Source organism: Podarcis liolepis (assembly GCF_965112155.1).
Source record: "Podarcis liolepis genome assembly, chromosome: 12".
NCBI lineage: Eukaryota > Metazoa > Chordata > Lepidosauria > Squamata > Lacertidae > Podarcis > Podarcis liolepis.
The window spans coordinates 55774408-55792001 of NC_139563.1; the positions used below are offsets into that span (position 1 = coordinate 55774408).

The following is a 17594-nucleotide window of genomic DNA, read 5'->3' on the forward strand; positions in this document are numbered from 1 at the left end:
CCTACAGGAGAGAAGACTTGTAAAATGACTATTTCTGCTGATAAACCAGATTAGAACAAAAATACTGGGAAAGGCTGCTTTCCTTGAGTCTGAACATTTCTCTAAACTCATATTTCAAACATCTGTGGAGAAACTGCAACCTCAAGATTTGTACTTCAAAATTTGACATTTGAGTTTTAATTTGGTTTTTGGCTCTTTGTTTCCCGGATAATTTCCCAGATAATAATTATTTTTAATTAACACTTGAACTTCAAACGTAGCGTTTGAAATTGAAATAAAACAGCTGAAATATTAGGTGTTTCTCTTGATTATGTGTAATAAGTTTTGTCTTTCATTTTTTTCTTTAGCAAAATAAATTGTTTCTTGCATAAAAGATGTTTGTTTTAAATATTTATTTGCTGCCTTTCCAAACAAAGCTTTTTCAATGTAGCTCATATGATAGAAAGTTCCAAAATAAATCCATAATACAAAACATAAATACAGAATCATTTCTGAAGTCCACCTTGGTCTCTAGTGGTCCCAGTCCCAGCTAAGTCCACCTTGGTCTCTAGTGGTCCCAGTCCCAGCTAAGTCCACCTTGGTCTCTAGTGGTCCCAGTCCCAGCTAAGTCCACCTTGGTCTCTAGTGGTCCCAGTCCTTCAGTCTTACAGAGAGAGAGACAGAGAAGTCATCAATTGCTAGAGGAAATTGATCCCTTGTAACATGGTAAGGACTGGATTTCAGATTGAAGTAGAGCTGATTTGCAGGCCATGCCTTGGGTTAAGAGAGCGAGCTGAGAGAGCAGAGGATTCAGAGAAGTAGCAGCATAGAAGCTGGGATAAGGGAGAGCAGGGAGGCTAGAGCAAGAACAGACAGTGACATCCTTTTAGGGGACCAGACAGATTCCAGATCTGGCATGATTTAGGAGAATTTATAACCAGGCCAGACCAAGAGCCAACAATAGAGCCCCAGGGAATGGAGCCGTGCTGGGCCATGGAAGAACAAAATGGCTCTTTAGCCTCAAGTGGCTTGGCACCAAATTCTGTGTCCTAGTTAATCCTGGCAAATACAAAAAAACCCCAGCATTTGATAATGAAAAGCACCTGACCATCTTTTTATGAAAGACTTTTATAACGATCCCACTTTTCTTTGATTATGTGATGATCTAGTCAGCATTTATAGCCTTTTAGCTCACCTTGTAGAAGTAATTCCCTTCCTGTTTCCCTACAGAATAATTCATGCCCTGAAACGATGCTTTTTGACTCGAATTTGGAGGGCATATGCATCTTCATTCCAAAACGCTATGTAGTGTTGCAGACATCTCCATATATTGACCCTGCCTTTTTCATATTTTCATGTTTGCAGGTCGCCTGCCTTACCTATGTAGCAAGCACTTACCTAAATTGCAAGACAGAATCCAAACGCTGGGGTACTGCCCATGCAAGCATTGTTCCTTACCAGGTAAGCAAATGGGGCAGGGGCCTTTTTCTCATTCTGTGGTTTTTGATAGTTTGAAGTGGACAAATGCTTTACTTCTTGTGATCTGCAGCTTGTCTAGTTAGAAAAAAGGTTCTATTCACTTCCTGCGTGTTGTACTTTGCGTATGTACTCATCACCAAGCAAGTTAGTAACAAGAAATTGGATTCGAATGGATCAAAGATGTTAGTTATGGTGAGATGGCTTTAACGTGTTTTTATGGGCTTGATAGTTTGATGCCTGAGTGGAAAAGCATACATCTTATTTACTGAACATGGTTTGCACTCCATAGCCCTTACAAAAAGAGAAAGCTAGCTTTGCACACGAAATGCATAAAGACCACGGGGGTCTTATAAAAGATTTATGTTGTTTTTGAGCCTTTGTGTATTTTAAAGTGTTTCTCTGTAACTATGAGAGATGGAAACTTAATGAAAACCAACCTTTCAAAGGAGCCAAGATTAATACAAAACTCCAAATTGCAAGGCCTGAATATTTATACAAAGTGTTTGCAACTGTATTCCCATGGCAGTATTATCCTATTAGTATATGTAATGCTTTTATTCCTGTTAATGGTATACCAATAACCACTTCCACCTTCATCATGTTCAGTTTAATTAGGTGGGTATTGTCCATTTTCTCTCAACTTTTTCCTTCCCTTTTCTATGAGGAAAGTGAGAGAGAGAAAAATAAATAAAAATAGTGCCACCTGAACATACAAAGAAGGCACCATTGCTAGAAAAGCCATTTAACCGCTTATGTCACTGGTTTGGTTGCCAGCTCTTAATTGTTAAAACACTGTCCCCAGATAAAAACTATAAAATATAACATTATAGTTTGTAGCCATAGTGACTGAGGGTGCAAAGGTTGCTGATTGGGATAAATATTCACCAGGAAGCAGGGGGGTGGGGTGGGGCGTTGTTGAGTCTCCTTATTTGTAGATATTGCTATCTGAGTAAGTTCATGATTTGAAAGGACTGGTGCAGGACAGTCCAAAATGCAGGACAGGGACAGTAAAATGATGTCCCTGTTCCAGAAGAAGATGCGCCATATAGGACAGGAAAAGGTTCAGTAAATATGTCTTAGACACATGGAATATCAGGGGCATGGAGATTATGTTGGCCCCAAGGATGGCAATGGAAGGCAGTCTCTTGGGGGGGGAATACATTTTGGAGATGGTCAGATGTTTGTTTCTCTAGCTGAGAGTGGTTCAAGGACCAGGGAGCAGCCAGAAGACCTTGTAACCGCGGGTCCAAAAAATATAATTCTGCTACTTAGGTGTGGTAGTATGACCGGCCTGTACACAGTGCAGTTATTTGTAGTAGAAATATTTGTGGGTTTTACATCTGCTGTTTTGTTAGATGTTTGCTCTGTCTTACGTAAAACTGCTCTGCATTCCTTTAACAGATGGTTAAACCGAGTTTGAGTGAGTCTGTGGCCAGACAAAGCATCAGCTAGTCTGGTGTCTTTTGGAGTAGAACCCAAGAATGTTTAAGTTATAATCCCCAAAGATATGATGCACTACCTTTCTGCTTCCTGAAATACAATATATAATGACTAAAGATTATATTCTTCTAGGAAGTCATATGTTTCCAAACATTTTGAGGTGGTTAAATGTAGATTAAAACACACTGATAAAATTATGTAAATAGTATGTTGGCTGAGGGTTGTTGTTTTTTAATCAATGAAATTCAGGAGAAAATTGAGCTGTTTTTTTGCTTGAGACTGTTTAAAAATTGGCGCAAATGTGTGTTCAGACAAGCTTTAAATTACAATTATGAAAAGATGTGGACTTTGCTATGGTACTTTAAGAATGTCAGAATGTCATTAAATCATGGAGGATTAAATAACCTTTGGGAATCTCTTTTTAACAGATGTTTCATTTTTAAAAAGTCAATATTTTCAACATCTGGGTCTCTGTGCATGACACATCCCTGAACAGTGTCATGCAAGAAAAAGGACCAAAATACAATACTTTGTTTGTTTAGTGTTTAAAATGTGTTTGTAATCAGCAAGTGTGTTAGTTCTAATTGTACTTAATCTTGTTGGATCCTTTCAGTTTTATATATTAAATGTTCGCTTGCTTTGAGTTTTATTAAACTTGAAAAAGTTTAGTAGAAACTGGAGCAGAAACTGCCTGCTGGAAAATATGAGTTTTGATATCTGTGAGATGGTTTGTACTTAACACTAAACCATGGGTTACTGCCATGTGGATGATCCCAGGTGAACTGTTTGTGCGTCTTCTGCTTCAAGATTTCATTGAATCTTGGTTTAGGATTATGCATGAACTATCCAATTTAAAAAGCCAACTTCATAACCAATGGTTGGCTTTTTTGAAATTGGCTTCTTTTAAAATTGATCAGAATGTTTTAAACCAAATTTCCTACTTGGTTCTTAGCATATTCCGGGCCATTGCTCCAATAAAGATAGGGAAAAATACTTGCAAACTTTAAAACAATAGCTAATATATTTGAGACAATATTAGCCTAAGAAACAACATACTAATAGTTGCAATGTCCAGCTTCTATGACCCAATATGCCCACACCTCCAGGGGAGTGTTCACTGTGAGATATAATTGAATTGCATCTGGCTTAATGCTTGATTTGGACTCACAACACTGTCAAACATGGCATCTAGTACTATTCTAGTAATAGTCAAGGAACTACTTTTGGCCACTCTAAATCACAGTGACCCCTGCAAGGTCGAAAAAGATCCACTACTTCTTTTTGGGCCACCCCCTTTGTCAAACAATGGGGGTGGCCCCAAACACATTGTAGGGAGCACATCCCAGTTCCTTATTAATTACTAACCCCCATTGGTTATTATTGATATGGGGCCATCATGCTTGACTGTGTCTTGTAGATGTCTAGTTTGCATGTGGTTATGAGAGCAGTGATTATGGGTGTAATGATTTAACACCAGCAAATGTTAATGCTGCTATAGAAAGTAAAACCTACAGGATTAGTATTATAAATATTGGAGGGAATTCCACCCCCCCATTATGGTTCTGATGATATTCAGTGTTTGTAAAGTTATTTTTTCAAAAAATGGGGGGGGGGACATTTGACCCCATAGCAGTGGAGATACTACAAAATCAAGTGACTACTTAGTAACTGGGAATGGGAAAAAAGCCATTTTGCATTGAGCTGGACATTGCAACTTTCAGTATGTTATGTTAGCCTGATTGTTCTCTCAAAAAGCCATTTCTTTTGCAATTATTTTAAAGTTCAACTTTATTTTTATTGGACTATATTTCCATCTCAAACCTGCAATAATAACACATGCACCTTTATTACTGAAACTTGGAAGAAGGGCTTAGGATGGCCAGAATGAAAGTGAATCAGCCAGAGAGCAGCATGGCTGGATTCAGGGAGGCAGGCAGCTGTTTGCAATCTATCTGACAATCACGGTCCTCTTGAGCCATTGTTCCACAGTCACCCCACTTCACTGTGCATTCAAACCAGAGAAACATTAGCCCTGTTATATTAGACCCCGATTCACAAGCAAAGATCTCCTTTTATTGCCATAAGATTTGTCTCTCCGCTGGGGGAAAAAAGGATAGTTGCAATCCCGTATTCCCTTGTCATGCTAGCGGTGAAATTATTCTCCTCGCACAGCAATTTACAAGGTGTTTTCAATAGCTTCAGAGCATCGTGAGTGGACCAAGTCTTCTTGGAATGGAAATGTGAAACTTCCACAAAATAATGCTAGAGATGCATTTGGCATGACTTGTTATCTTAGTTGATGATGATTTCTAGACATAAAAAACCCTTTATTTGTATGGATTTAACCTTTTTTGATGACCTTTTGCCATAGACAAAAAATTACGTGAGATGCAATAAAATTGACCAGTTTCACAGTACTTAATAGCAACTTTCCATCAGTGGTATGGCAGTAATTAAGAACTACTAATCACAATGGCTGTATCCTGCCTCCAGTATCAGACAGAGGCAGTGTTCTTCTGCATAACAGTCACTGAGGAGCAACATCTGTTGCCATTGCGTCCCAAATTCTAGATCCATTTTAGACTGTGCTGAAGATTTTGTTTGTATTGAGATACCTTTTTTGCACTAAGGGGAGCTTTCCTGGTTATGGACTGGGTGGCTAAATAAGACTAAGAATAATAATTTTATTATTTATACCCCGCCCATCTGTCTGGGTTTCCCCAGCCGCTCTGGGTGGCTCCCAACAGAACACTAAAAACAGAATAAAACTTCAAACATTAAAAACTTCCCTAAACAATGATGTCAGCCATTTATCTAATGGTCATTAGTTGTTTTTTTATTCAAACCAGATTAATCAAAGATTAGAATAAAAGCAGAGCAATAACTCTATGTGAAAGTTGCTTTTCTTCCCAATGATAATTCTTGTTCAGGATATCCTACAGCTTTCAGACATTGGAGATATTCCAAAGAATGGCTTTAGGCATCCCAAGTTACTGGAGCAGACCTAGTAGGATGCCTTGAACTCTTTGAGAAGCCGATTCTCATGCTATATCACAAGCTGCCTTTGAAAGTACTCTCCATTTCAGATCTATCCCCAGTCATTTCCTGGTTTTCAGCACTTCTCTCTCTGCAAAGTAGCTGGTTGTCTGAAGCTTAGCAATGGAAGGATCTGCCAGTTTTGGTTCTTTCCATTTCTCCTTTTTCCTGTCTTAAATTCACCACATTACTGCACCCATTTGTAATTTTAAAAGAAAAAAAATCCCATGAAGTATATCAGCATTTTAGTTTTAATTTCTCCTAATAAATTGTTTGTGGTTTTGACTCATGTACACATTTTTGCAAGCATTTCCCCCAGTATAATGCATTTTAGATTTTCTCAAATATATTCATTTTTATGCACATTTTCCCCTAACACATGTATTTTGGCTGGAGAACTGCATCACAAAATCCAGATTTCAAAGGACGACTGCGGTTCTCACAGTGTTTAGGGAACAGCAAACTCGATAGACTGGGCTTTAAATGCGGAATCAAATTCCCCCCCCACCCCTGCTGGTGAGCCCACTCTGGTTTTTTTTGTGAGCACAAGTAAGTGCAAGAAGGTTTTAACTGACGGCTGCCCTTCAGCGGCACTCCCATGCCCTGGGCATCTCAGATGTCCTTATGGGACTATCTGAGATGCTGCAGTATGGTTTAATATCGCTCTAGGCCACACAATCCATGGGGGGGGGGGAATCTGAATTGTGCTACTATAGCTGTAATTCATATTGAAAATCAAATTTATACAGTGGTGCCTCACAAGACGAAAAGAATCCGTTCTGTGATTCTCTTCGTCTAGCGGTTTTTTCGTCTTGCGAAGCAAGCCCATTGACGGATTAGCGGATTAGCGCTATTAGCGCTATTAGCGGCTTTTAGCAGCTTATCGGCTTAGCAGATAAGCAGCTTAGTGGCTTAGAAAAAGGGGGGGGAAACCCCGCAGGAACTCGCAAGACATTGTCGTCTTGCGAAGCAAGCCCATAGGAGATTTGTTTTGCGAAGCACCTCCAAAACGCAAAACTCTTTCGTCTAGTGAGTTTTCCGTCTTGCGAGGCATTCGTCTTGCGGGGCACCACTGTATCTTCATGCTGCTTCGGAACTAAATAATAGAAATATTAAGTGCCCTGCAAAGAACATTATTAATTGGGGATGGAGGAAACACCTTTTCAGTTCCAGAAAAGTTATTCAGAAAAATATCTGCATAACTTGACACTAACATTTAATTGGGTTTTAATTTTGACTTGGAAACAAGTTGTTTCCTACTTAATGTGCAATGCATTGTTAAAGTGTTTGTCATGAAGCTGTGTGGCCACTAGATGTCATTCATGTAATCTCGTATGTTACAGCAAGCTTTTCTGGTTTGAGTTCCAAAAAGTTAACAAAGGCAATGTCAGAATTACCAGAATTATTTTTATTAAAATATATATATATATATACATGCTGATAGAGTTTGACATGATATATTGTCATCAAATAAAGCTTATTCTTCTGCTGATTTTTTTCTTTAAATGTCAGTCAGCATTAGAATTTTGCAGAGTTTCTCTTCTTATGCAGTCGAACTGAAACAGTTTCTACAGTGCCCAACAGTCCCACACAAAGAGACGATGGCATTTGATCTTTAAATGCAGCGCAAGAGCTCACCTCACTTTCAATGCTTACAGTGAGGTCTGAGTATCTAAGCTGTGGAAGGTGCATGCAGAATCAATCAGCCTGAAAAGATAATTTACATGATTTAACTGACTGGAGCTAGAGATGGCTTGGTGCAGCTATCACACAATAGACAGAAACTTTAGTATAAGCAGAAAGAGGACTTACTTTGTGCTAATTAAACCCTGCTGAAGTCAAACTGAATACCAGTTTCAATGAAATTCTGCTTTGACATGAGACTTTATATTTTTTTCCAATCCCAACAACATGGGTGACCGCTGAACTGTTGTTACTGTGGAAAGTTTTAGGCTAAAAATCCAATTTCTGGCATCTTTGAAAAGTCTGTTGTGCCATTAGTCTTGATTGGAGCTGCCTTTTAAAACTGTTACCGCCAGATGCTAATAAGGCCGGGGTCATGTTAACATTATCATTGTAATTCTCAAGTGCTTGAAAATCCGGTGAAAAGACACTCTATGCAGACTTTTAGGTCCATGTTTAGGAGTGTTGACAAATTCTGCTCTGCCTTTCATAGTATACTGTAGAAGACATTCATTTCTTTATCATGAAAAAGCGTGTTCTCCTTCATGGAGAGCACGTGTTGCGGTGGGGGCCGCCAGGACACTCCAAAGTTGGGGGCGGGCTAATTGTTCATTGGCCACTGATGCGATTGGGGCTTCCCTTGTTGTTGGGAAGAAGTTAATGTTGCCATTTGTTGATTGACAGCCAGAAATGCTAAAACTCCTTGCACGAGGCTAGGGCTTCCTCTTTTCGCCCGTGCATCGGATTGCCCGCCCCCCCCCTAGAATTAGGGTTGTTCGTTTTGACCTTGCTATGCCTGTCATGGGGTCATCTGCTCTTGGGGGAGGGGCCCGGTAGGAATTTTGTCCATCTGGCTGATTGGCTGGGGCCATTTGGTTTTTGCCTACTGCGTAGCAAATTGTCACAACTTGTAAGGTTGCGGTTAGGCATTGGTTTATGGTTTGGTTGGTTGAGGGGCATGGATTGGCTGTGCCTGCCCCTCTAATGCTGCTGCTGCGAGGGATTCCGTTAAAGGAATTGGGGGCTCACTATTGCTTGTCCACTCTGTCAAGGGGGCTCGGGCCATAGCAATGAGCTCCTGGTTGCATTTGGGGTGAGGGCAGGTTCCCTGCTCCGTCGCTACCCCCAAGTGTAGTCCCCTATTCTGACTTTCGCATCGTGCGGAATGTCAGTCTGTCCCCCATGGTGGGTGCAGATAGTCGCAACCAATGCCTAAGCAACCACTCACAAATTTGTATTTTAATAAAGTTGTGGCCAAAATTATGCCAAAAATCTTAAACAAAAAATTCTGTGTAGTGTGTGAGTTATTGGGGTGGACCTGGGGACCTCGACACGCAATATTTTACTATATTAAAAGTTGTTTTAAAAGCGCAAGCAAAGAAGCTGTAGTAATAGATGTGACTCCATATTCCGCCCAGCAACCTGTTGATATCTATAGCATGATGGATAGCTTAGTCAGTAGAGCATGAAACTCTTAATTTCGGGGTTGTGGGTTCAAGCTCCACATTGGGCAAAAGATTCCTGCATTGCAGGGCCTGGACATCATGCCCCCTTCCAACATTACAATTCTGTGATTCACATCATGTCAGTGTAAGCAGCGTAGAGATGGAAACCAGCTTAGCAAGCCGTCTCCACTGTAGGGGGTTACTGGGTACATGCAATCTAGGACTCTAGGACTCATTCTATGGTTTTATGATCAACTTTGGTTTATCTGCATGTCCCTTTCCATAGTAAACTGTGTTGAAAGTGGCTCGCCACATCAAACAGTCCCACACAATTCTTTTCTGTAATTTCCTACCTATGACGACACCTCTGAATCTTCTGCTGGTATGTTCTTTCAAACACATGCAAACCCATAAAGTTTTATGTCCCTTTCGTTCCCTCCCCGAGTGTGAAGGTCTTGTGTTTTGAGATCAGCACTTACATTTGTACAATCTAAAGCGTCGGCCTCATAATCTGTAAAACTGAGAATATCAGTTTACTACGATGGAATGTTTTTTCGGAAGGCTACTGGCCTAATACCCAAGACTCTGCAGTCATGAGCCACAGGGAGAACTAAAAATGAGAAAGCTTCTTGAGCTAGAATGTGGTTCTAAATCAAGGCTACCTTGACCTGCCAAAGGGTCTGGAACAGTGTGTGGATGTAACATGTGACTTGATGTTTAGTGTATGCTCCTGGGGGCACCTAACTGTAAATATTAAACAGGCTAAGGGGCAAACTAGGAAATTCTGCTTTCAGGCTCTAAAACTTTGCTTCATGTTGTCTCCACCGGCCTCCTTTTCCCTCTGTCTCCCCCTCTCCCTTCTATTTCACAGCTGGTCATATAAAGTAATTGGTTAGATCAGGTAAAGGCAACTAGGGGGAGATGCACTGGAAACACAGCAAATCTATGCAACGTTTCTGGAGAGCAGAAACAACATCAAGTTAAAACAGAGCAAGTATTTTCTTTATGTTTAAAGTTTCATAAAGCAAACGATAATAGTTGAGAGCAAATTAGTTTTATAGATAAGATTTCTTTTACCAATACTTAAATGAGCATGGTTGGGATGTTGCTAGGATATTACATATCACACAACAAGATTACAGAGAAATCCCAGACATGCACCAGAGAACCATTAAATTTAACATTTCTAAAATATATTTTCAGCAGCTCAGGACTTGTTTGAATATTGCTGCCACCTGTAGTCCCCCCTCCCAGCTTCCTAATTGTTAGAAACCAATCAAATATAAGAACTTCCAAATTTTATTAGTTTATAAAATGTTTTAACAACCATGCCCACTGTATTTCTTGTGTTAGAGGAAACAGAGAATCTTCAGATTAGTTAGTTCCTTCTTTGAAAATCAAATCTTCAGAGAACATGGACCAGCAATTTCAATTTTGAGTTCTTTGAGAATTCTTGGGTGGATGCCATTCAGACCTGGCAATTTGTCAGTTTTTATTTTGCCTACATCTTCATTTTTCATCAACACTGTCTTTCTTACTTCTTCAGACTCACCTCCTGCAAAAGTTAGTTCATACAGTAGGATCTGCCCTCCACTGTGAAGACAGATGCAAAGAAATCATTTCGCTTCTCTGAAAGCTCTTTATTCTCCTTCACAACTCAGCTTTGACTCCCTTGTCATTCAAGGTTCAACTGCCTCCGTAGATGGTTTCCTGCTACTAATACATTTAAAGAACTGCTTGTCGGTCTTAATGTTTTTTATTTCTTTTTGTTCTCTTCATTTGGACAAGACTTCCATTTTTGAAGGAAGCCTTCTTGCCTCTAACATCTTCTTTGACTCCATTCATTAACGAAGCTGGTGTTCTCTTGGTCCTCATTGTACCTTTCCTGAACTTTGATATAAATTCATGTTGAGTACCTAATATTGCAGTCTTAAAAAAGCATTTTGAGGTTTTTTGTCCCTATTGATTTTGCTTTTCAACTTCCTTTTTACCAGCCTCTTTTGAAATCAAATGTGTCCATTTTGTGTTTCCTTGGCAATTGGCCATTTACATGTATATTTAACTTAACAGCACTAGGGACACTGCTGCCAGTTGGTTCAACAACTCTTACAACCATGCACCAGGTCCTGGGCATCACTCAAGGTTTCCCTGGCCCTGTATGGGGAACCAGCAGCATTTCAGAGAAAGCTACCTTGGAGGTCCCGACTTTCAGCCTCCCACCCAGCCCCCTAAACTTGGCTTCCAGGATGTAAAGTTACATTAAACAGATTGGATAGTAAACTTTTGGGGAAGAGAGTTTGGGAACCATCTTTAGAGAGGATAACATCCTGGGGCACAGAGGAATGTATACATTATGACAACATGTAGCTTATAAAATGCTGCTATACTGATTTACCTTGCAGGATTTGCTATGATGATTCTTCCTATGATTTCTTGCTCTCTTGCTAGCACAAATGTGTATTTGAATTGTTCATACCTTTGGTATTTGATGACAGTGCAGTCCAAATGTAGAATGTTACTAAAGTTAAGAAAAGTGTCTCAGGCCGTCAAACCAATACTAGCTTAGTATTGTCTACACTTGATTGACAGTGGCTCTTCAGGATTATTTCCCAACCCTACCCAGAGATGGAAGCGGATGAATCAAGGAGATTTTGCTTACAAAGCAGATGCCAAAGCTCTAAGGGTCATTCTATATCAACTTTTTTTAACTCATGTCATCTAATTTTCTTAATATTTTGTACACTTGTTGAATGATCAAAACTAAGTTTAAATCTAAAATTTTAATTTTTTATCTCATCCCGTTTTTGAGTTTTGATGGTTTGCAATTTTTTAAAAAATTAATGACAATTTTGGCCTTGCCGGACTACACAAAAACCTTAAAAACTCAGGCCAGAACTGAGATGGTGCGATGGCCTGGGATTTGGACTCAGAGCCTGAACCTGAGGAATCCCAGCCTGCACAGGAGTCCCCGCCTCCAGAACCAGCTGAGCCGGGGCTGGGGCCTGAGCCCGAAGGGTCCTCACCTGTGCTGGATCCTCAGGTGCAGGCACCAGCTGAGTCTTTTCTGGCCCCTGAGGTGATGGAGGACCCATTGCCTGCAGGTGCTCCACTCTCAGCCCCGTCAGGGGAAGCGGAGGTTGCCTCTGGGTCCGGTAACCCTCCAGCCTCTCCTGAACTGCAGAGGCTCAGGGCAGAAAGGCGGAGGGAACTAAGTTCCTGCAGGAGGAGTGCTTGCCTCCAGGCCAGGAGAGGCGAGTCCCTTTGGACCGGGGCTGCCCTATGCCTCGGGGCAGATAAAAGCCAGCCAGCCCCAGTCCCAAGTTGCGGGAGCAACGTTGCTAGCCTGTTCCAGCCTGCACCCTGTCTGCTCTTCTGTAATATCAGTTACTTCAGGCATTTCTTTAGAAAGTTATGCAATTTAAAAGGTTCCTGAAAAGCTAGTCAGGCTTTTTTTAAAAAAATGTGTTCCAAAGCAGAGTGATGCAGTTCTATTGATAGAATTAACGCTTTGAAATAATTCTTGTTAGTACATTACAAAAAAATGCATGTCAAACAAAATTATGACACTTTCCACAGCAGTTTTGTTTGATATGCATTTTGTTGTAATGTACTAACAAGAATTCTTCCTCTTTCTTCCTCTATCCACTTTACTTCTGCTTATGTTTGGTTTTTCAGGTCCTCTATTCTGGGTTGGGACGTGAGTGGTGCTGTGGTCTAAACCCCAGAGCCTAGGGCTTGCCAATCAGAAGGTCGGTGGTTCGAATCCCCATGACTGGGTGAGCTCCCATTGCTCGGTCCCTGCTCCTGCCAACCTAGCAGTTCGAAAGCACGCAGTGCAAGTAGATAAATAGGTACTGCTCCGGCGGGAAGGTAAATGGCGTTTCTGTGTGCTGCTCTGTTTCGCCAGAAGCGGCTTCGTCATGCTGGCCACATGACCCGGAAGCTGTACACTGGCTCCCTCGGCCAATAAAGGGAGATGAGCGCCGCAACCCCAGAGTCGGACACGACTGGACCTAATGGTCAGGGGTCCCTTTACCTTTACCTTTACCTTTACTCTGGGTTAATGAGGGTACACATAGGAAGGTGATGGATGGAAGGTAAAAAAGGGAGAGGCCGGAAAGGTGAGAGCTGGGAGGGTTTACCTGCTTCTATGTGAGACAAGGGTTAAGATCTACCACTGATAGAGGGCTTTCTGTTTTTATTCTTTCTCTTTTCTGTTGATTTATTTTCATTATTATTTAGGTTAATCTGTACTCTGAGCTGAAAGTTTCAATAATAATAAAAAGTTGGGTGCTTTGGAAGGTTTCTGGGCTTGTCACTATCAGGCACCCCAAGCCAAAGAGCACTTTGTAGTCTTCATGATTTAGACATTTAAAAGAAGCCTGCTGAAAATGTAACTAATTCTGATTATTCTAAGGTGGTTGTTTTTGTTACTCTTACTCATTATTGTGTTGGATCGTGAGGTGTGTGTGATGCCCCAAGGGATGGAGGTGACATCGAAATTCTTCCCCGCCAACCTCAAATGCACCTTCCCCATGGCGGGCAGACGTCGTGATGAGACGCAGCAGCTGCAAGCTCTCCCCTGCTCTGAGGCAGCGGCACCAGGAGTGGGAGCAAGTGGCAGAACATAGTCTGGGATCATTGTGTTGGCAGCAGATCCCAGCTATGCCATCTGCCTGGATTGTAGAAAACAGCTGAGCAGGGGGAAGTTTTCAGAGCTCTGCACCACCTCACTTCATGACGCACCTGCTCAGACAGCACCGATCCCTTTTTCTTGGGGAAGAGTCAGAGAAGTTGGACAAGAGTGGCAAAGAGGCATGTGGGGCAGAGTGAGAACTCCCCCTTTCGCTTTCATATTTCCTTCGTGTCCAAGAATTAGTTTAGACGGGTGGCTAGGGAAGGTTTTGAGTCCTCTGCACCAGCTTTCTCCTCAAATCAAAACATTGATTTAGTGTCCATAGACAAAATCACAAGAAGGAAAATGAATCCACTTGACTTCTCTCCTCACCAGATTCATATTTAAAGGTGCCCAGCACAAAGGAAAAATTTGTCTGAAATGTCTTCTGTTTCAAACCGAGTGCCTTCCCAACCCCAGGGGACATAGCATGACTCCTTTGTAACCACCCCCAAACTGTAAAGGCTTCCTGGGTGGGAAAACCAGAACGGCTAGCCTTCTGAAATTGGGCAGGGTTCTTCCAGTGCTTGCAAATCTCATCCCATCCTGCCACAAAATATAAAAAAGTTGTTAGCCGTTTCCTTTTAGTTGCCCCAGACAAAAGCCTCTGGACCTATTTGCCTGAAATTTGGCAGGTTGTATCCATTCTGCAGGGACTATTATGCCTGAAAATTTATCTACTTCTGTCAGAAGGTGAACAGTTATAGTGGTTTTCCAATAGCAAATGGAGGATGGGGAAACAAAGCTTCGTTTATTTCTGAAGTGGACTTGGACCCCAAGCTGAATCGGGTGGGCTGCAAAGTGCTTCAGACTGAAGCAGGCTGTCTTATGACGTGCCAAATCAAGGTCCAAACTGAATCTTGTGGTCCTTGTGCACCCCTAGTATAAACCTAACAGAACCTCATGTTTCTCCTGAAAATCTCCAGTGAATATCCTCAGGTTACGTTCAAATACTTCCTAAGGGTACACCTTTAATACCTTCCACCAATATGACCTTCCCATGCTCCATTGTTCACGCACACTTAGCTACACAAGTGCAAAGAGTGGCTTGCTTGCACCTTCCAGATAATGCAGTGTCCTAGAAGGTACTGTCTAAGGAACAAAAGGCTAATAAAATTGCATCTTCAAGAAGCACAAAGGCCCTCATTCCAACAGCTGTTTGATGGAGCAGCAAAGCTAGTGGTAGGGGCCCTTGCTAACACCTGGTGCTAAGCCAGAACATGCAGCAGGCTGGGTGAGGAGGCTATTAAGTGAAAAAGTAAGAATAAGAAAGAGCCAAAGTGCTTGTCCACCAGGCTTGATTAATATGGATATCTGTGACACTTCAAATTAATGAGGTTGTATCTCATTTATTGTTGTTCTCCTCCTTAAGGCATTTTGTGCCCTGATAGACCTTTGCTAACCTTTATATAACATTTCATATTTGAGAAGTGGCAGTCAGGCAGAACAAAATCCGTTGTTTCCTTTTTTAGCACCAGAGTCTTAATTTATCTATTGCAATGACTCACCAAATGTTTATCTTTCCAAGCTGCTATCCTTTAAAAAATTGCTGTTTTTTTTTAAAAAAAATATCAATCTGGCCATATGTCAGGGGCTATTTGCTGCTAATTTTGTTTGTGTGTGGCAGAGCAGTAGAAACACCACCACTGGGTCTATTCAGTGGGCAATTTCCACAATAAATGTTTTAATTTTAGTTGAGGGTTTCCACAACTTCCCTCTCTGAGACCCTTGTGTGTACATGCACATGCAAAACCAAAAGACGTCTATCATTATAGCTAGATGCCTGTTCCCTTTCAGCCTCAAATAACCATATTACGCTTCTTTTAAATAAAGGCCTTCCCTCTGTCTCAACAAAGATATACCGCTTGCGGCAATTGTATATTGCACAGAAAGGTTGACAGAAATCCTCATTGTTGGATCCTCCGTTTGGGGGTGGCCTTGTTTTTCTGGTAAAGGGCAACTTGTATGACTTCAGTCTGTGTCTAGAGCAGGGATCAGCAACCTTTTTCAGCTGGTCCACCGTCCCTCAGACCATGTGGTGGGCCAGACTGTATTTTTTGGGGGGAAATGAACGAATTCCTATGCCCCACAAATAACCCAGAGATGCATTTTAAATAAAAGCACACATTCTACTCATGTAAAAACACGCTGATTCCTGGACTGTCCGCGGGCCGGATTGAGAAGACGATTGGGCAGCATCTGGCCCACGGGCCTTAGGTTGTCTACCCCTGGTCTAGAGCCCTGGTTTGTACAGTGGTGCCCCGCAAGACGAATGCCTCGCAAGACGGAAAACTCGCTAGACGAAAGAGTTTTCCGTTTTGGAGGTGCTTCGCAAAACGAATTTCCTATGGGCTTGCTTCGCAAGACGACAATGTCTTGCGAGTTCCTGCTGGTTCCCCCCCTTTTTCTAAGCCGCTAAGCCGCTTATCAGCTGATCCGATCAGCAGATAAGCCGCTAAAAGCTGCTAATAGCGCTAATTCGCTAATCCTTCAATGGGCTTGCTTCGCAAGACGAAAAAACCGCTAGATGAAGAGAATCACAGAACGGATTCTTTTCGTCTTGCGAGGCACCACTGTATTGTGATTTGCAGCTCATACTCCTTGGAAGAGAGGATTGTATTCCCAACACATCCATGGTCTATCGCTCTTTGTGCTTCACTACTAGTTTTCTTGAACACACTCAAGCACCCCATTAATGAGAGGTTTAACCTCGTGCTCCCTCTTCAACTGGCTCAAGGAGCCGAAGCCAGACTGTTGACCAGGGCTAGATATTGGGAGTATACAACATGGATACAACAGCTTCACTTGCTACTGGTCTGTTTCCAGGCAAAATTCAAGGTGCTGGTCCTGTCCTATAAAGCCCTATATGGCTTGGTTGCAGGCTATCTGAAAGACCATATTCCTTCATAGAAACCTGCCCGGGCTCTGAGAGCTTCGGGGGCTGGGGCAGGCCCTTCTCTGGGTGCCACCACCTCATAGGCACCTTTAGTGGGGACCCAAGAGAGGGTCTTCTTGGTGGCTGCTTCCAGACTTCAGAACTCCTTCCCTAGAGAAATTGGACTGGCTTCCTCCTTGTTGTCCTAGCTGAAGACTTTCTTTTCCCAACAGGTTTTTAAGGAAAGAACTGGTGCTGTAATGTTTTTATTGTAATGAACTGCATATTTTAATAGATATTTATATATGTTCTCTTTCTATATATCTTATAGGTGCCTATATCAATATTCTTCTCTTATTATTATTATTTTATTATCTATTGAATTTATTTTCCACCCTACACCCGGAGGTCTCAGGGCAGTTCACAGAAAAGATCAACATAAAAACTACAGTTTTTAACTGTTTTTGTCTTAGCTCTAAGCTGCCTTAAGTCCCTGTCAGGGAAAAAGGTGGGATATAAATGAAAATAATAATAATAATAATAATAATAATAATAATAATAATAATAATAATAATGCATAGAAGCCAGTGGCTGTCAGGGCTGAACAGTAAAGGTAAAGGACCCCTGACAGTCACGAATGACTCTGGGGTTGCGGTGCTCATCTCGCTTTACTGGCTGGGGGAGCCGACGTTTGTCCACAGACGGTTTTTCCGGGTCATGTGGCCAGCATGACTAAGCCGCTTCTAGTGAAACCAGAGCAGCTGGAGCGGTACCTATTTCTCTACTTGCACTTTTTGGCGTGCTTTTGAACTGCTAGGTTGGCAGGAGCTGGGACTGAGCAATGGGAGCTCACGCTGTCGGGATTTGAACCGCCAACTTTCTGATCGGCAAGCCCTAGGCTCTATGGTTTAGAGTCAAGAGCAGAAACCAGAAGCTAGGAGTCGTGCTACAGAATCATATTGCCTTCTGTGTGTTGATATGT

The 17594-nt window shown here is 41.8% G+C and overlaps 1 protein-coding gene across 10 annotated transcripts in view; it reads left to right on the top strand.

Moving 5' to 3' along the window:
* The window catches only part of SUGCT (succinyl-CoA:glutarate-CoA transferase), a 294353-nt gene that overhangs the window by 51949 nt on the left and 224810 nt on the right, over nucleotides 1-17594 (top strand). For all 10 annotated transcript variants that reach the window (XR_014517940.1, XM_083468830.1, XM_083468832.1 and 7 more), the window contains exon 9: nucleotides 1345-1440. Coding sequence is in view for 9 of the 10 variants with exons in the window: in XM_083468830.1 (XP_083324956.1) it covers nucleotides 1345-1440 (96 nt within the window). In the remaining variant the exon portion in view is untranslated. The remainder of the gene's footprint in view (nucleotides 1-1344; nucleotides 1441-17594) is intronic.